The 18983-nt window shown below is 43.1% G+C and overlaps 1 protein-coding gene across 5 annotated transcripts in view; it reads left to right on the top strand.

The window, feature by feature from the left end:
- Window positions 1–18983, top strand: part of znf521 (zinc finger protein 521) — an 89932-nt gene that overhangs the window by 59675 nt on the left and 11274 nt on the right. For all 5 annotated transcript variants that reach the window (XM_028593502.1, XM_028593501.1, XM_028593499.1 and 2 more), the window contains exons 6-7: window positions 12093–12224; window positions 18098–18213. In XM_028593502.1, the coding sequence (XP_028449303.1) occupies window positions 12093–12224; window positions 18098–18213 (248 nt within the window). The remainder of the gene's footprint in view (window positions 1–12092; window positions 12225–18097; window positions 18214–18983) is intronic.

Here is an 18983-nt window from a genome sequence, read left to right as displayed (position 1 = left end):
GGGGCAGGCAAAGGAGTCACATCCCTGGAGAAGTACTAACCGTCATGCTGTAGCACCAACTCTGACAGACCGCAGGGAATGGACCCGCCGCATCGAGCCTGTCAGCTGTTCTAGCAGCGCAAAGCGGTCGTGGAGCCCTCCACAGGGATTGTATTACTGAAGGCTTTTCTTCTCTGACTCTGTTTTATTTTTTGGGTGGGGAGGGCAGGTTTGCAAGTCTGTGTGCAAGATGGGGTGTTGAGGGGTATAATTGAGAGCACAGAGGGAGCTTCGTCTCTCCATCTTATGATTTGGAGGTGAAGACAAGCGCCCTCGGGGGCCCCCTGTCAGAGCTTTTGGGCGCGCTCAGTGCAGACTTCAATAAAAACACACAAAAAGAATTCCCCCACAAGGGCGCCTGGCTGAATTGCTGACGCCAATGTAAAAGATTCCGTTTTCTGTGAATCATTTAGTACGCAACCCTGAGCTCTACACAACGTGACAATAACAGGAAACCCCCCTCTGTCCTCCTTATCATCAAAAAATGAAAACTGCAACAAACCCAAAGAATGCCGAATGATTTTCTTCACACGTACAATTTCACACATCGATCTCCCTCTGCCACTCCTCCATTTTCCTCTTCCCCTCCCACCTCTTACTCCTTTTTTCTTTTTTCCCCTCTCACTGTATTCCTGTCATGACAAATGTCAAACACACTCCGTTAGGAGGGTGTTTTTTTCTTTTTGGTAACCAAGAGCTTGCCAAGTCGAATGTGCGCTGGGACAAGACTGCTGCGGAAGCATCACATTTGAGCATCAGCATCAGATATTTCTGTGAAAGTAACAGAAATCTTTGAAGGTGTTGTCACAAGCTCACAGGTTCCTGCTGTTTGTGTGCACCTGAGGGAAATGGTGCCTTCTCACCCCTTTTGTCTCCACCCTCCCTATTGTTTTTTTTGTTTTTTTAAACTTATTTCTCTGTTTAGTTGTTATCACTTTAATTGTAGTTAAGAATCTCAGCATGGCTGTTTTCTGTGGGTTTTGACAGAGGGGGTCGGTGTTGTAGTCAGAGTTAAAATTAGAGGAGTTGCTTTGCTGTGTGACTTGGAGACATGTCATCTTCTAGAAGCGGTGGGGAGTCTGTCAGTCACAGCCATGGTGTGTTTTAATCATCTCTGTCCCCCTTGGAGGAGCGCTGACGGTTAGAGTGAGGGTTCCCTCCCCTGGACAATACCAGTATGCTAGAATCTCATACACTCTGATGTCAGACGTAGCAACCAGTTAAGAAATATGAGACGTTTCTTCCTCAAGTTAATCCTACAAATTCAATGGGGGAATCAAGCGATGTCTGGTGACGTTGAAGACATATCACATGTGTGTTTGAAGGTTTTTGTGATCTTTCAAACGATGTGACAGCTGGAAGGAGATTGGCAACAAAATAGCAGGAGTTTGTCACTATAATAAGAGAATGAGGCTGATAGAATAATCAAAACCCACGACATCTTAGAAGCTTAATGAGCGAGGGCTCCCCCCAAGCGAGCAATAATAATAGCGTTTTGTAATTCTATAGCCCTTTTGATAATACTCCAAGGAATTTTAAATAGACATTTCTTTGTAAAGCAAAGTAGGTTAGGCTGCAAATTATATTTCCCATAATGTAGCAATGATGACAGGCTGTGTGTCTTTATAGTACGTCGCTGAACGACAATGTACACCCAAACTGGGAAGCCATGAAACTGTGCGCAGATTCCCTTTTAACCCTGTGCATGACTGCCCACTGCGCTACACCCATCCAGCTAACTCTTCTTTAACCCCAGCCCCCATCTGAGCATGCTCCCTGTAGACCTCTCCAGAGATATGGCCTATCATTTCTGAGAGCATCCTCTGACAGTCTTAATGGACAAGTAGTCTTTGTGCAAGGCCAGAAGAGCTCTCGCTGAAAAGACCACTCTGGGCATGTCTGGGATAAGTACTGTTTTCTACGCTCTTGTCTAAGGCCCATGTGTTTATGGGCAGAAATTAAACAGAGCCGTCAGACGGCAGTAAACACGGACGAGAGGAGAGTAGATTCTTCTCATGCTGCACTCACCTTAAGATAAATAACAAAAGCTAAAGAATTTATAAAATTGGAAGAAATGTGTGACAGTGTCTAATCAAATGAAAACACATTTAGATAAATTACAAATATATGCAAACATTGTGAAATATAACTTTTGATTATAATATCCTTTCTAATTGCAGCTGGAGTGAGATTTACAGTTATGTTCACCAGGGTGACGTACGCCACTAAATTAAGCTTTAAACAGAAGTACTTAGAAAAATATTCCTACAAGCCCCCAAGCAATTAGTCCAGCTGCATGCCTTTGTCCACCTACCCATTGTGTTCTTTGTAAAAAAACATTCTCTTATACCTCCACTTACTCCATCCTTTGAGACGCCATTGGAAATCCGGGGCTTTAAGTTGAACCCACAGTTGGTTTAAGTGTAATGAAATGTGTGTCATGTCTCTGGCTCTCTCCCTCTGGCTCCCCCTCACCCCTGGCCCCCTGAAAGCACTGCCTTTGACAGGAAGGCCTCTGTGGCTTCTTCTGCAGTGATCTTTAGCCCCTTCAGGTCCCATTGACTATTTCAGGACGTCCCTGCGATTTGAGGGTGGACTCAACCGTTCACACATGCTTCAGAGCATCGACTGAGTAGAAAAATAGACAGATAGATGGAGTGGAAGCCTCAGACAGCTAAACCAGCCCTCTGGGAAATCCTACCCTGGTTCCTGGCCACATTCAAATAAAAATAGATAGCCTCTACATTGATTGTATTTATTAGTTTTATAATATGTTTATTGAAAAAACACCAAGCCGGCAGAGCTTATAATACATGCTGTGGACCTAGCTATGTGCTTTTTTACTCTGCGGTTTTCACTGTTTTTCTGTTATGTGAGTTCTGTCTTATATTGTACACATAATAGAAACTATGGCAACCGGCATCAGGTGCTGTTTCTGCAAAAAGGACCCAAGCTGAGCCATTCCAAACGGTGCACATTTAAATTTGAACATGTATTGACTCAGTTCCTAGTATCTGTTTATTTATCATATATTCAATCTTTATGCAGATGAGGGCGAATAGATCATAAAGTTTTTTTGTGAATGTGTGACTGTGTGTATGTCTGTTTGTTCCCGTGTGTATATCTGTGCGTGGACGTGTGTCTGTGCATGGATATTGCAGCTTGGAGAGAGTGTGCATGTCCACTATATTAGACAGAGCGTGCGAGGGGTGCCTCAGCATGTGTGTACTGCTGTCTGTTCAGAGCTCTCTGCGCCAGCAGGGAGCGCCATTCCAATTTACCCATCAGCCACAGAGGCAGGGGGTAAAAGCACGGGGCATCGCTGTCGGAGATTTCACATTCGAGGGACGAGATTACCAGTCAGGGGACCCCTGTGTGGAGGTGATGAGGGAGGGAGACTGCAGGGGCACAGTGTGGGGTAGTTGGGGATGTTGGGGGACGGGGGAGTGGTGAGATGGGGGGAGGGCAGCACGACTCAACACCACCCTGGAATCCGTGGGCTCTCTGTTTTCTGGGGAGCGTAGCTGCCAAGCTGCACATCTGTTTGACACCAGGCGCTGTGGTATGGCAGTCAGGGGCTGTCTGTCCCGATTCACATCTCTTCGCTTAGTTTGTTCTAAGGATCTGGACAACTGCTGAAGCTTCGTCTCTTTAGAGAGTCTTGCAAAACTTTGTGATTTAGAAAAAGAAAAAGAAAAAACAAAGGATGCAAGGATCTTTCATAACAGCAAATTACTCATTCTTATGTTTGTTTTTTCATTCTACCTACAGTACAACCACATGTACAGTACAGTACGATTTGTGTATCTTAAAACACAAGAACATAATCATGGCATATAATCATCCTGAATAGTTACCTCAGACCCGTCTGCTGTCGACCGTGCTCACTCAGTCTGTGTTTGAGTGCCGGCCAAGTCAGCCATGGCTGCTCCAGAGGCCCTCAAGCCTGTTGGGAGACGGGACATTCCAAACAGCATAACTCATTCTTTACACCCTCTCTGCTGCCATTAGTTAATTATATGCAGGTGTTTTCCTTCCTCAGGTTTTAGATCTAATAAAAATGTAACCATAAGTACATAGAGCCAGATAGACGGTGAAAAGGAAGGGGGGAAACAGTGTGGAGGAAGTAGCTGAATGTGCTGTGTGAAGCAAATTATTCCCCCCATGTAGATTCATCAGTTCTCCCTGCTGGATTAAGGAAGGGCCTTTCTAATGAAGTTCGCCCCGTCAAAATGAAGGGACTAATTCTGATTTAGCTGAGGTAATGAACTTCCCCTCTCCTAGTGAGAGCAGCACCATGGGGCGAGGAGAGAGGGGTGGTTGTGTAAGGGGCAGGGGCAAAGGAGAGTGGTGGCAAGAGAGAGAGAGAGAGAGAGAGAGAGAGGGGGTGAGGCAAGACGAAGACGAGACAGGAGAGAGACATGGAGCGAGGACAGAAAGATAGAAGGAAGAGAGGAAGCTAGGTGGAGAATGAGAAAAAAATTATGCAAAACGACTGTCTCGTATTTGCTGAGATGTATTAAATTTCCAGCGCGGGTGCCTGTGTTATATAAAATTATGTTAATGTCTCGTGGCCCGCTGCGAATGGCAGCTTGCTGGTCCTGAGCATGCGTGGCTGGCCGCTACATGGAGCGCACTCAGTGGGACTCAGCTTTTCTATTAAGGAAAACCTCTAGACACCTGATGATGAATTCTCTCTCACCAAATGTTCCCCCTTTTTTGTGTCGAAAATATGAGCGCTTTTTTAAATGACTTTCGAGAGCCTGGCGTGGCACTCGGCGGCCTGCGTTGAACAGGGGGGAAGGGGGTATGGGGGAGGGGGGCAGCAGGCTAAGGGAGTCAATTAAGGCAAGCACTGATAATTATAAGCCGGCAGAACGCAGGGGCTGGCTAATTGTACAGTGTTCCATGCCGTGAGCCCAGCCAAGGGGCCTCTCCGCAACGCTCTCTTTCCCTGCTCCTTTGTGTGGACCACAGACCCCATAGAGCCACATACCTCAGCCTGACAATACCACAGTGAGGCTAGTGAAAAAAGCCAGGCATGTGCCCATAATTAACTTTTTACATTCAGGCCACTCAATCTTTTGAAAGCTGAAAGAGATTTTGGTTAGATTCACACCTCATTTTTTCTCTCTTTGCTTACCAGAAAGTTTTTCTTTTTCCTTTTTACTGTTTCTTTGCTTGTTTGTAATTTCTTTTCTCACGTGCACAGCAACTTTCATTGAGCACAAGAGTTTCGGAAAGTCAGGGCGTAGCCACTTGACCTTTATTTCCTTCTAACAAGAAAAAGCCTAGTAGTTTAGAATTGGCATGTATAGAGTAAATTAGAGCATTTCAGTGCAGAAAGGTGTATGTGTGGCTGCAGGGGGTCCAGCACTCCCATGCAATCCATCTCAGCAGCCTGCACTGTTTGTCCCCAACGGACCTCCATACCTGCCTGCAGCTGCAGCGCCTACACATCATTCGTTAACAAGTATTCAGCTCTTGCCTTTGTTGTGTTGGATTTCTCCCTTGTCTTTTTTTTCTTTTCTTCTGCCTCTGTGACCTACACACTGTTCATTTGACCGAGTTTTAGCCATGGAGGGTTTCAGCTGTAAGAATAGCTGGTAATGTGGTCCAGGCGAAACACAAAATGGCATCGTTCAAAGCAGTAGCTGCTAAAACACCAGCTTCATCATGGTTTTACCAACTAGTTTCCCTTTGGCAGGCTGCAGGCTGATAAATTACATTCAGTGCAGTTTCAAATCTTAAACTATTTATATGCACAACATTTGCAATAATATAATAAATTGGCCAAGGCCCTCCAAAATGTCATACAGCACATATGTCATGACATATCTTGTGTAGGACTAACTTGTGTTTTTTTTGAGTGACATTGCACATTTACTTATTCTAGAATTTAAAAAAAAGAATAGAATGAGAAATGTCAACATATAATCTGCTATTGAATGAGATGTAACTTGAAACACAAAATCTAATTTCCTCTGATATAATGTTATGCTGCCACAACACAGCTGAATAATAAAAGCTTCTAAACGCCTAATATAAGCCATGCATAAAGGAACCCAAGGCACAGCATGTTCTTCATAAATACCAGAAGCGGCACATGCATTCATGTTGGCTGAACTTATCCTTATACATCTGGGTTTTCTGGTATAAAATTATTGAACATAATAATGATGATAATAATAATAATAATAATAATAATAATAATAATAATAATAATAATAATAATGGCTTTTCCATAAGAATCCATTCCTGCCTACTAATTAAGCATAAAGTTGTGCCTTTATTCTCATATGTTTCCAATATTAATGCTTCACCAATGACTTTTGGCTTTATTTTCTTTATTTGCTGCTTCAGAATAAAAAACGGAGTATTTCTAAACAGATGCACAGGGGCTCTTGGCAAATAACTCAAGTGGAAATGTCTGCTCAGTGTGTTTATGTTAGGGAGAAGGAGAAGTGTCCTTATGTTTTCGTCCCCCATGTTTTGTGAACTCCAAAAGGTGTTCTAGTCTGCTAAACCTTTTGTAATATCCATTCAAGCGTTACGCATGTTTATCTCGATACAAAAACCTGTCAGTTTGGTGTTTCTACCTCTGGCCCAGTAGCCAGGGGAGCCGTGAGGCGGTTAATGTAGGCGCAGAGTGGCTGATCCTAGCAGGAGCCTAGCCCTGCTCTGATTAGCACCTCCAACAAGCTGCCATGCATCTGAGCTGACATTCTCCCAGATCCATGTTCCCCCACAATCCTTTGCTCTTGCTGTGTGAGGGTGTCACCACCACTGACATGTCACAGCCAACACCTCACTCCTCCTTCTCTCTCTGGAGGTTGGAAAACAGCATCAGCCATGCACTGAACTTGGGACCCTGACATGAGGGCTTTGGTACCTCGCTTAGCTCATCTTTTACTTTTTACTTGCAGACACAGAATGTGTCTTTTGCATTCCCACTTCCCCACAGGCAAACTGGAGTAAAGCTTTCCCTTTCATGCTGTGGTAGTTTTCCAATCTCTTTGATTTTATTAGCTAGCACTCGACCACATTTCCATCACTGTTCGTGTAATACATTAACACTTTGATAGAATGGGGTGAATTTTCAAGGTGCCATGATTAAATCTTGTACTTTAATTTTGACATTTTGCACTTGATTCACTCTGTCCTTCTCAAACTGTGGAGGCAGGAAATAGATATTAGTAATGTTCCCCCCAGGCGCCAGTTCTCCAATCAGCTTTGGTCCAGGGGGAGTCCATCCCTTTGCGCTCCCACCTACCACCTTCCCACCCCCATCTGCAGCATTCTCCAGGCCTTAATGGGCCTTGTAGTACTTCTGAAATGAGTTTGTTCCTTATGAGCAGTGCTTCTACCTCAAGAGAGCACACCACACGGAGGTGGAGTCAATTTGTATTCACCCATAATTCCCTGGGCCTTAATCACTCTGATTTTCCCCCCATTATCTGTTAATGGATAGTTCCCGCGGAGAGAAGAGAGAAGTAAACCCACCTACTGTTTACAGGCCTGGAGCTGTCTACTCTGCTACCATCCACAATCCCGTTGTGGGTTGTATATACAGCAGTGAGTCCGTTGAAAACCATATTAACATACAACTCCAACATCAGGCTGAATATTGTGAAACAGATGGTAGAACGGAAAGCAAACTCTTGCTAAAGGTGAAGTTCCTCATAAACAACATAGCTCCGAGCTGGTATGTCTGCTTTAATGGCAACTTTTGGCAGTTTAGAAACTTTGTATTGCCAGTTTGACTGGACCAACTTTGATTACTATGGTAGTTCTGTCTCCGGCTTTTCCAAAACAACCCATTCCTGCCTACTACATTTTCTCAATTTGTTCTCCCACTTGTTTACTCATTACTTTCAGCAAAGAAGTGCCTTGACTGATGTCCTTAATATCATTTATTAGAGTGTGCTGCTTTGGCGACACAAGCAGCATGGGTCCCTCTAAGAGTGAGCTTCAAAGAACCATTCACTATCCCCCAGAGAGGAGTGTAAATCTAAGTATCAGATTTTTCTCTTCCGAAGCCAAATGCTCAAAGTGATTCTGAATTCCCCTCTAATTCAAACTGCTCCTCAACAGAGTTGTTTAAGTAGAGTAAGGGTCAGTGGTGGCATTGGAACGGAATAAGCTGAGGGAGAGATTTTAATTAAGCAATGTCCTGCGTTATACTTAACTACACACTATTATCAGAAAGTCTTTAGTTACTTTAATTTCAGTCTTTTACTCACTGTCAGCTGATGGCTGTGCATTTGGCACTAAGCAAACAAAGACGTCTCTATCAAATGTACACACACACCTTTACCGCTGCCTTAAAGGTACAGAATTCAATATGCTGCAGCTGTGCCGTTGTTACATAAAGAGTTCACTAAACTATTCAAGCCAGACCCGCATGCCCCAATGTCCCAAACAACCTTCAACACCACATGAACTTCAGCCTGGATAAAAAGTAAACAGCGCAGAGAAATAAAGACCATTCTTTTTTAGAGTAGTTTTTCCACTCTGCCTTTCCCTCTCCTGTCCTCCACATGGGAGAGATATTAGGCGTTTGTGTTTTAAGGAGCTGTGAAATACATAAACCATGAGCCACAGGAACGCGAGGCCCTGTGGATATGCAGATGGGCTTACTTTGCTGGTGTCAGGGATGCTTAGAGGGAGCAGGCACAGGAGCCTTTCTCATCTAAAGGATTTTCTTAGGAGTGCAGAGGGACAGGGTGGTGGCAGCGGAGAACGCTCGGGAGACTAGAAAACAGAGAGTCAGAGAAGGGAGAGAGACAGAGATGAGAATAGAGAGAGAGAGCTGACAGTCCCCTGTGGCCCTGTAACTATATCCAGAGTCTGCTCAGTGCATAGAGAGGGGTGGGAGCCCACGCAGAGCCATACTGATTGGGCAGCCCTGGAGAAAGGCTGGGGGAGCAACAGGAAGTGACCTCAGCCCAATGAGGCAGCTATAGGGGCGATCGAGTTGACTTCCTCCCTTGGCTCTCACTAAGAAACAGGCTGCCAGCTTGATTCAACCGCTGTTACACTGAATACAAACCCAGCCCTACACAGGCTGCATTACAGCGGCTAACAGAGCACAATTTACTCATAACAGACTCACAGTCAAACCTCTATTGTTCCCTTAACCTCTTTTCTTTTTCCATCTGTTTATCTATATATTACATAGCACTCTTTTAGTTTAGGGTTCTTTATAAACATATGAAGAATTATGTACTGACAAAAATGTAAACACATATCACTGTAAATATAGCAATGTTGTATTAAATATACTGTATTCCAAATCAACAACTTTTTTTATTGTCAACAATTCTCATTAAAACACCAAAACCAACAGTGAATTAATCCTCCTAACAAGTGTTGTAGTGTGGCCAAAGATATACTGTAGCTCATTGCTCTGTGCCATAGACCTCTATTGTTTCCAAAAACTATTAGAACACATGAATGAGCCCCACCTGTGCACCGGGTAACACGTTGCTACATTACCATGAACATGGGCAATGTCGTTTATTTTGAGTCAATCCCAAATACACCATCCTGCTTGCACACCAAATGTGTATTAATCCACGAAAAATAGTTCCCCACAAATGCACGATTTACTCCTGTTTTATTAGTGTTTGGTAAAATCTACGTCTTACTGTTTTAGGGAATTACTGCTCCTTTAAAAAAAGAAATGAAACTACATATTTGCAACTTGTTTTTAAAGGTGTTCTTATTCAATGGGAATGAATGGGTTTGATGCCAAGAGCCACATTCAGGGTAAGGAAGTCGAAACAGAATAACACATTGTTGGTTTTAATCTGTTAATGGTATTTGTTAGCATAAGAAAAATATAGAAGAACACCAGCCTTATTCTTCAAATTTTGTAGCATGTTGTATAAATATCTCTATGCCACTTTCCCTTGATGCACCTGCTCACAGACATAAACACACACATGCATGCACACAGGGTCGGTCAGGCAGGTGCAGAGTTATCTGCATAATGAAGCAGGCCAGGTCTCCAAAGGGACAGCGTTATGCACTAGGGTCAAATAAGGGGCTGCGCATATGGCAGAAGAACAGATCTGTGAACCCTGCAGCAAGCTTGACCTTAGTGTACACCCTCACACAGATAAGCAAACTGAATGGTGATCAAAGAGGGCAGTGATCCTATTGCACGGCTGCGTAGATGCACTTGTGCCACCCTCCTCCCCCTCTCTTACTGATGCCTGCTGCTACACTCGGACACACATGTAGGCTACAGAATAGCTCATCTGTAAAATGTATGATTGCAGAACATATCATCAACTCAGTCCCTTCCAAACTACTATGAGCTGCTTTGATCAGCCTTTACCTTTGACTAGACAGTCATGAGGGAACGTAGTCTGTTTTTAACTTACTGTTACTAATGTTTTGTTGTTATGCTGTAGACACCACCTAATGCAATATGCAATGCCATATGTTTATGTTATTGAGAAAAGATTGTAAAAGGACATGTGGTATTATGTTACTGGAGAAAGTTCAATATGTATACACTGTTTCTTTTGGCACTGCAGGAGATGTTTCCATTCCCCTCTCTTCCTACAAATACCAGGGGCCGTTGGGTTGCAGTTCACTATTAGTCAGAATCAATAGGTGCAGAGATACTACAGTACCTTTTTATATACCCATGTATCATGTGAGCTTAGTGAGCTTAAAGTGAGTAAAATGAGTAAAAAATAGAAAAATAGAAAACTGATGGCGAACAAACAGATTCAAAGCAGTTCCTCTACATACAGGTGAGCTTTTAGTGGTCAGTAGACAAATAACAAAAAAAAAGAAAAAAAGGAAAAAGAAATGAAATTTGCTGGTGAACAACATTTACAAAGCAGGAAGTGCCTTGCTCATTTTTGTACATTTTAGGTTTGTATTGTAACTAGACTATACTTCTGTTGTATAGCAGCAGTTTTTCAGCAGACATGTTTTGCCAAATTTGCCTAAAGCACCTTCGATTAACCCTCTACTTGGATCCTCCAGGGCTCGAGCCGGGCACAGCTGGTTAGGTGGACTGTTTATTCATGCTTCTGCTACCCAGGTCATATGCGGTGGGCACTGGGCTGTAGAGACCTGGGGATAAACCCTAGATGAGTCCCGTGTGTATCCACCCCACCCCTTGCAGTAGCTGGCCTAATGTCAGGGTTGGCAGGAGTTTGATCGAGCACTAGTCCGGCCCCATGGCAGAGCGTTTAGGCCTTTTTTATTGACGCGCTGGAGATGGGCAGCTCTCTGGAAGCCTGAGTCAGCACATTGCTGTGCTCCAAATGAGTGTGTAGGTTCACAGTCTGAACGACATTCATTTAAGCTATCAGTGGCCTCGGCTGAGGTAGTGTAATGTTTGGATAGACGTGCAGGGAATTCTAATGCCAAGCAGATAAACTGGGAATCTGTCATGCTCTTGAAATAACTCGTCGTATCACTGTATTAAAAATGTCAACATGTGAACATGTTGTAAAGGAGAGCTGTTTTGGCAGCCTTGACAGTCAGTGTACACTAAGAAGTGATGAGATGATTTGGTGACATAAAATGAAAGTTTCAGAAACTATTTCTTATATTATTTTGTCCTTGCAGTAAAAGTAATAACACTGCACATCTGAAATGAGACTAGTGAACTATTCTTTCTCCATTATTTATTTTTGATTCACCTTTCAAAGCACAAATGATTGTTTCCTTCGTTTAGACGTCCTTCAAAATCTGTTGTAATTTGCAGACGCTAAAAATAAATGATTTTGCATGTAAGTTATTCCAAATGCGGACGCTCACCGTGTGTTTTAAGTGCAAGGCTTCCTCTGAGTGATTAGAACCTTGGCTGGTCATCTAATTTATGCCTTATAGGTGCACATCACACTTTATATTATTTCCTGTCTCATGAAAATCACAAGCAGGGGTCTTTGCAACAAATGTGGTGATTTAAATTGTGAAAGAGGAAAAAAAAAAACAAGGCAGAATGAGACCTCTGCCATTCATGCTCTGCTTATTTCCTTTCTTATGATTTTCTGTGTGTTTTTGTTGTTTCTTCTCTGCAGAGGAAGGATTGAACCATGAATGCAAGCTCTGTAGTCAGTCATTCGACTCACCAGCAAAGCTTCAATGCCACCTGATTGAGCACAGCTTTGAGGGCATGGGAGGAACCTTCAAGTGTCCAGTCTGCTTTACAGGTATGTATTGTACGTGTGTGTTTGTGTCCATAAGAGTGCGTATCATGGTTTTGCAACCCAGTGGACTGATAGAAAGTTGTTTTTTTATGTACATGTTTAGAGACATTTACATCCTCAAGATGCAAAGATTTGCATTCCCGTGTTGTCTTTTTTTTTTTTTTTATGTGTGAAATGGCAAATGGGTTCTAAATTAGTTGGGGAAAGGTCAACCAAGCAGGTCGGCTAAAGCTGAGAACAGTTTGCTGCATGTGGCTTTTTATTTAGTCAAATTGCCTTCAAATCAAGGCCAAAGAAGTGTCATGAGGTGAGAGTTGGGGGAAGAAAGAGAGCAGGGGGGAGGACAGTATGAGCTGAGGGGAGATGGAGGATGGAGGAGTGGGGAAAGAAAAGGAGATGTGCTAATTGTGGATGGCAGTGGTGCTGATAGCTGTAATGATCTCATCTGTCTCTGTGCGTGGAGGTGGAGGGACCGGACTCCTCCTGAGAGAATAGCGCCCTCCTTCAGTGTCAACAGGGTTAACTATCTCTATAATGAAATCTGCAAAGTCGTTAACTTCAGCTCTTCACTCTTTCTCCTTTCTCAGCTCTTTACTCTTCTTCGCACTTTTTGGGTCCTCAGCTCATTTCCCTCTTTTGCGCTTCCTGCAACACCCCCACCCCCCACCCCCCTCCCCCCGCAGTTGCTCAAAAATAACTAATTCGTCTCCCCTTCACTAGTTATGCCAATTAGCATTTATTGGCTCACATTTTGCATTATGCTCAAATATCTTTGTTCCACATTTCTTACCTCTTCATCCACCTCACTACTCAGCTCCTTATTCATTTTCCTCATCTCTCTTTCTCTCTCCTCCCCTCCCGCTACTCCACTCTACTTCTCTTATTGCTTTTTGGGCCTTATCTCTCTTTTAGCAGAAGCCTATTGATATATCCCCACCCCGAACCCCCCTTCCACCCCTCACAGGGGTCTGGGCATTTAATATACAGAGCATGCCTCCTTCATCTGAGCCTTCATTTTCCACCGCCGGCTTTGACAGACAGGTCCCCCCTCTCCCTCCGCGTCCATATCGATCACGGCGCATGAGAGAGGGATGCTGGGAGGGAGAGGGGAGGAGGGAGAGACAGAGTACACCCTCAGGACAGTGGTCGCAGAGCAGACAGATGGGCAAAGGCCCATGGTGGTGGGGAAGGCAGGCTGTGGAGAGCATGTATGGACTGAAAGGCCTCCCTCTGTTGGGGATGCAGGGGACAGGCAGACTGAAGTCAGAGCACTCGGAGGAAAAGGAGGAACTGAGAGTTTGGCTGAAAGCTGTCCTTGAATCTATTTCTTCAAGTTGAGCCTGGTATAAAGTAGAGAAAAGACACTACTTTTACACCCTGACATACACTAGCTTGCAGTTTATTGTTAGATAAATGTATGTAGGCTTATTTTTCATTATGTGATGAATAATATGTGTGATAATTTCACAGATTTGTGTTACTTTTAAGACATATGCAGTCATGCAGCAGCAGTATTCAGATCTTTTAACTAAGTAAAACAATAAAATAAAGAAGAAAAAAAGTTCACTGACACAGTATTTATTATGTTTTTATACAATGTCTGCAATTAAAGCGTGATGTTTCGGAACTCAGAGCACTTATTTAAGGTTAGGGAAAGATTATGGTCTTGCTGTAAAAGTCAACATTGCACAACACAAGGCGTGTTTATTTTATTTATCCAAAACCACTTTAATTAACTGTAACCTTAGTGGTTTTGTTGCACACACATAACCAAACAGGACTCAGGATGTCAACGCCTGGTTTCCCATAAAAAGTAACTGGCAAAACAAATTGGTAGTGTACAAAAATATAGTTTCTAGGAGAGGGTTGTAAAGTAAAAGTAAAAGTAGGATTAAAAGTATATACACTAAGTATTGTCAGCACAATGAATATAAGTATTAATTTACAAATACAATTACAATTGACGCAGAGTTACTCCCCATACATGTATATACATACTTTTATGTACTGCGATTATTATGCATTAGCATATAAGCAGCGCTTTTATATTGTTTGATAAGATGCTGTTGATGTTGTGTGCACTATTCCAAAAACTTTATTTACAGATTAAAATGATTCCTATTACAGACATAATGAGTCTGAACATAAAAGCTAAACTTTGATCAAACTAGGTGGTGCTGGTAATAGTGGCTGGATCATTGAGCTCACTCGATTTACAAAATTACTCTTTGTTCAAAAGATCATCCCCACTCTGTGCCCATGTGTTAGTTTGATATACCCCCCCGTGACCCAAAAACTCGGTGGGAGGCAGAGAGTGATTGTCATTCTTTGACATACCTGATTATCCTCAATCTTCACCTAAGGGAAGGGAGAGAGGGCAAACCATACCACAAAACAGACCGGAGGAAGGAATGGGGAAAGGTAAGTCGTACCCACTAGATGAGGGGAGACAAAATAGAGGAGAAAAGGAGACAAAACTTGGAGGAAGCTGAGAAGGTTGCAACTGGCAAGTTTGGATGTGAGATGAAAGGGGGGAAGAGAATGAGGAAAGAGAACTGTGTAGGGGAGGGAGGGTAAATGGAGAGAGGTCCATAAGCCCCTGGATGATGAGAGGGAGGCTGACTCTCCCAGGACAGATTTGACAGGTTTCAGAAGTGGGGGAGCCTGCAGCTAGAAGTGTCTGCCTGCACCCTTAGGAGCAGTAGTGAGGGCTGGTGTGGAAATTGTGATTGGGAATATGTGCTTAAGACAAACAAAACAGAAGAAAGTGTGCCTGATGAAAGTGTGTGTGTGTGTGTGTGTGTGTGTGTGTGTGTGTGTGTGTGTGTGTGTGTGTGTGTGTGTGTGTGTGTGTGTGTGTTTGTGTGTGTGTGCTTTTCTTTTACTTTATGTCACAGTGTGAAGTACAACTTGAAAAACTACAGGATGCAAATCCGAAAGTCTCACAAATACAGTAGTTTAATTGGCTTTTTGTTTAGTCGCTGCCGCCACGTTCTGCTGGTGTGTGATGTTAGAATTATGACATCTTGCATCCAAAAAAAATGACATGGGCTTAGCTTTAACTCAAAAAAAATCATAGTTATCAGCTTATAGCTCCAAAACAACTTACACAGCCGACTTGTTTGTGCTGCTTCGGAACACTTGGATCAGCCTCTGCATTGTGAACACTTGGATTAAGCAGAAATGAACACATGTAGGCTAGACGAATAAATAAATGAAAAGGAGAAAGGGGAAAAAAGGATCAACTTTTTTCCCTCCCTGCACAAACATCTTAGTATTGGTGCAGTGCAGCCTGCAGAGAGCACCACCCTGCCAAAATAAAGATGAGCTGGGGCCTGTAGTAAAGGAGACGTCTGCCATAGGCAGCCCCTGAGATCTAATCAGAGGGCTTAATATCCCCCACAGCGAGGAGACCTTGGCCCCTCAGCCCCCTCAGAGCCTTCAGCCCCCTCAGCCCTGACACCCCTGATGCCCAACCCGGCTCAGCGCTCTGTTCAGCTCCGCTCTGGCTCCACGGCCAACAAACTCCACAAAGTTCTCTCTCTCTCTGTCGTTCTCTCTCTATCCCTCCTTTATTTTCTCTCATTCTCAGCAGGGAGAGACACAATGGCCAGCCACTGATCCTGTTTGGATGTGATTTTGGATTATTTCTTTCTCGTTTCTCTATGTCCTCATTTTAACCCTCTAGGAGGACATGCCTCGTTTCCTCCTTTAAATGGGCATGGCAATGGCATATTTCATATGTGACTCTTGCTGCCAAATACCAACACAATGTCCCCTCATTGGCCGTTTCAGCTTATCCCTTTATGACATGTTGCATGCTAATATGGTGATGAAGATAAATAAAGAGTCTTTATTTTAACTCTTACAACTAATTAAATGGCTACCACAGTTTATATTAGCAAACACTGCATTTTTCCAATCATCATGCCTTAAATGTCATAAGTCCATTTAGTATTTATTGTTCGTATATACAGTAGACTTGCTAGTGCCATTAGTGCATTTTAGGCTCTGGCACTTAAATCAGCTGTCATTATCCACTTGCATATGAATGAATGCAGAGCTATAAATTGATAAATGCATAGCTGATTAAATGTGTCTCTTACTGGAACTGGACCAGATATGCATGTAAACAGCGCGCATCAGCTAGCTTGACATCTCAGTTGTGTTTGGCCCTATTGTACAGTATTTGAAGGCCCCCCAAGTCTCAAATCCATTTTTATTTTTGCTGTATTGACGTTTTCCTCCGCTAGCCAAAGACATAATGAAGGCTTCCTGCAGCTGCTGTGACCTGCTTCTGTACAGGATATGCAGACAAAACACAACTAAAGAAAAAAGCTATTGTTTATCCGCACATTTTGTCTGTCAGAGCATGTATTCCCCACAAAGAAAATTGTCATCGTTTTTGGAGGCTCAAATGTGCATGATAGCCGAGGCCTTAACCTTGAGCGGCAATGTTTTGTAGCAGACTATAAAACCAGCCATCTATCTGCAATTATGTTTGTCTTCATATTGTTGTGGTCATTAGTTTCCGAAATGGACCATGGAGTTGTTGTTTGTTCATTAGAGGAGGTTTGTTCATTTCTGGTCAACATGCTGCCATGTTCCAGAGACAGCTGTCACCCAGGGCATTAGCAGTCTGAAAGTTGCACAGTGTGTCTGCTTTGAATCTAAACTTTTATTTCCCAGGTCAGGAGTGTGACATTCAATGAAGCCGAGTGTGTCTCAAGTGTACGCAGCTCAATAATTAATAACCGCTCTCCCAGGTGAGCTCAAATTGGGACACGTTAATGTTGCAGAGCCCCGCCACAGGGCTCCAGCGACCCCAAAGCCATCTCCGACAGACACCTCACCTTTTGTGGCTGTGTGTTTTTTCTCCCTCTCCTTGTGGCCCCACGGTGCATGCATTAGAAAAAAAGTTATTTTGAGCTGTAAGAAATTCAAATGAAGCCCCCACATGCTAACTTTTCCAGAGCATCCAGACCTTTGAGATTAGACAGCCATCCTTAAAGCACAAGGGTCTGGGATAACAAACGGCATGTTTGAAGTGCTCCTTGGAGAATGCAGACACACACACACTCACACACACACACACACACACACACACACACACACACACACACACACACACATATACACACGGACACACACAAATGCAAGACACAAGACCCACACAATTGCCTCCCCCTTAGCTTTCTAGCGTGGACTATGGTTTAATTAAAGCACAAATGTATGGTATATGTTTTAAGTGCCAGCGAGTTGTGTGTTTATATGATGGTGAATGTAGTCTAAGTCTGCATGAATAAGTAGTGCAACACCATGAATATTTATATTGTCAATATAATTAGCGATGTAGACTAATGGAGGCCATGTTTTGCACTTGAAGCCATGCCAATTTTTTGTGGTTGTTTATTTTCTGGCTTGTTGTCCCCACAGTAGTGCTAAATAAAGAGCATCATTATTCCCAAAACATTATGCATCCGCTAGCTCTAGTGCCATGAGTAGGACCACTCTAGCTTCACTGTTAACATCTAAATTGTTCTCCGTCTTTTGTTTTCAATTATATAGCAACATACATAGAATGTTTTTTTTTTCTATTGTTGATAGTACATTCATTTGTTTGTAATTAAGTAATTTTCCTTGCCATTTGACATAGTCTCTTTTTATTCAAGCAGATGCAAATATGATGTTGCCTTTGATCCCTTAATGCAGGCAAGGCTCTACTCTAGTTTACCACAGTCAACAATAGGAAGCAAAGAGTATGGGCATCTTACAAGGACAATATTTGAAATTTACAGCCCTTGTAAAGTCATGCACTAACATTCATGAATGTCTTCTCCTCTGTCCCTGTGTCTCTGTCCCTTGTACGTGAGCAGTATTTGTCCAGGCCAATAAGCTCCAGCAGCACATCTTCTCTGCACATGGCCAGGAGGATAAGATCTACGACTGCTCGCAGTGCCCACAGAAGTTCTTCTTCCAGACAGAGTTACAGGTGAGCCTCGGGCTGGCGTAGCAAAAGAGCCACCAGCAGAAGCTACGACCGCTAATCACACATGACAGCTTAACAAACACTAAACACCGCTCACTGCACTCCGGCTATGCCCTCCATCCCGGCTGGGATGAGAGACTCAGAAGGAATTATTTCAGTCCGTTTCCAAAACTCATTTGTGATGTGCAGATATGATTTGATTTGCTTATTAGACCAGCAGAGCACTAAAATATCTGGAATTAGAGGATTAGTGGAATGTTCATTTTTGAAGAGGTAATTACATACAGTGCAGAGGCAAAAACACAGTTGAGTCAATACGCCTGCATCTCCCCTCCTAATCACAGAGGAGGCCTCATGGCTAAATATGAGCTTTGTCCTCTGGGAGACCGTATCTGCCCTTCAACAAAGTTAGTAGTTGGACTTATGAACTCGCAACGTTAGAGAGATAATCCATTTTCTAGCAATCTTTTTCTCTGGTCCTTGGAGAGCCAGAAAAAATGAAACATACCTTATTATATTATTTCACTGCGGTGGTGTTTTCAAACAGCACTGTTTTGTTTGGGGGATTCTCTACTATACACATGGCACACTTCTCATATCCAGATCTTTTTGCATTACCTTTTGAAACTGAATGATTAAAATATATAAGTAGTCTACAACCATCAGGTTCAGTCCAATCACTGGAATTATTCTTAATTTGCCTTAAAGCGCAGAAAGAAACCACAAGCTTCAGACTTCATTCTCCAAGTGCATCTATCTGAAACTTGGATTAG

Source organism: Perca flavescens, chromosome 12, assembly GCF_004354835.1.
Source record: "Perca flavescens isolate YP-PL-M2 chromosome 12, PFLA_1.0, whole genome shotgun sequence".
Taxonomy (NCBI): Eukaryota; Metazoa; Chordata; class Actinopteri; order Perciformes; family Percidae; genus Perca; species Perca flavescens.
Note: the sequence above shows the minus strand (reverse complement) of the source record. Positions and strands in the feature narration are given on the sequence as shown.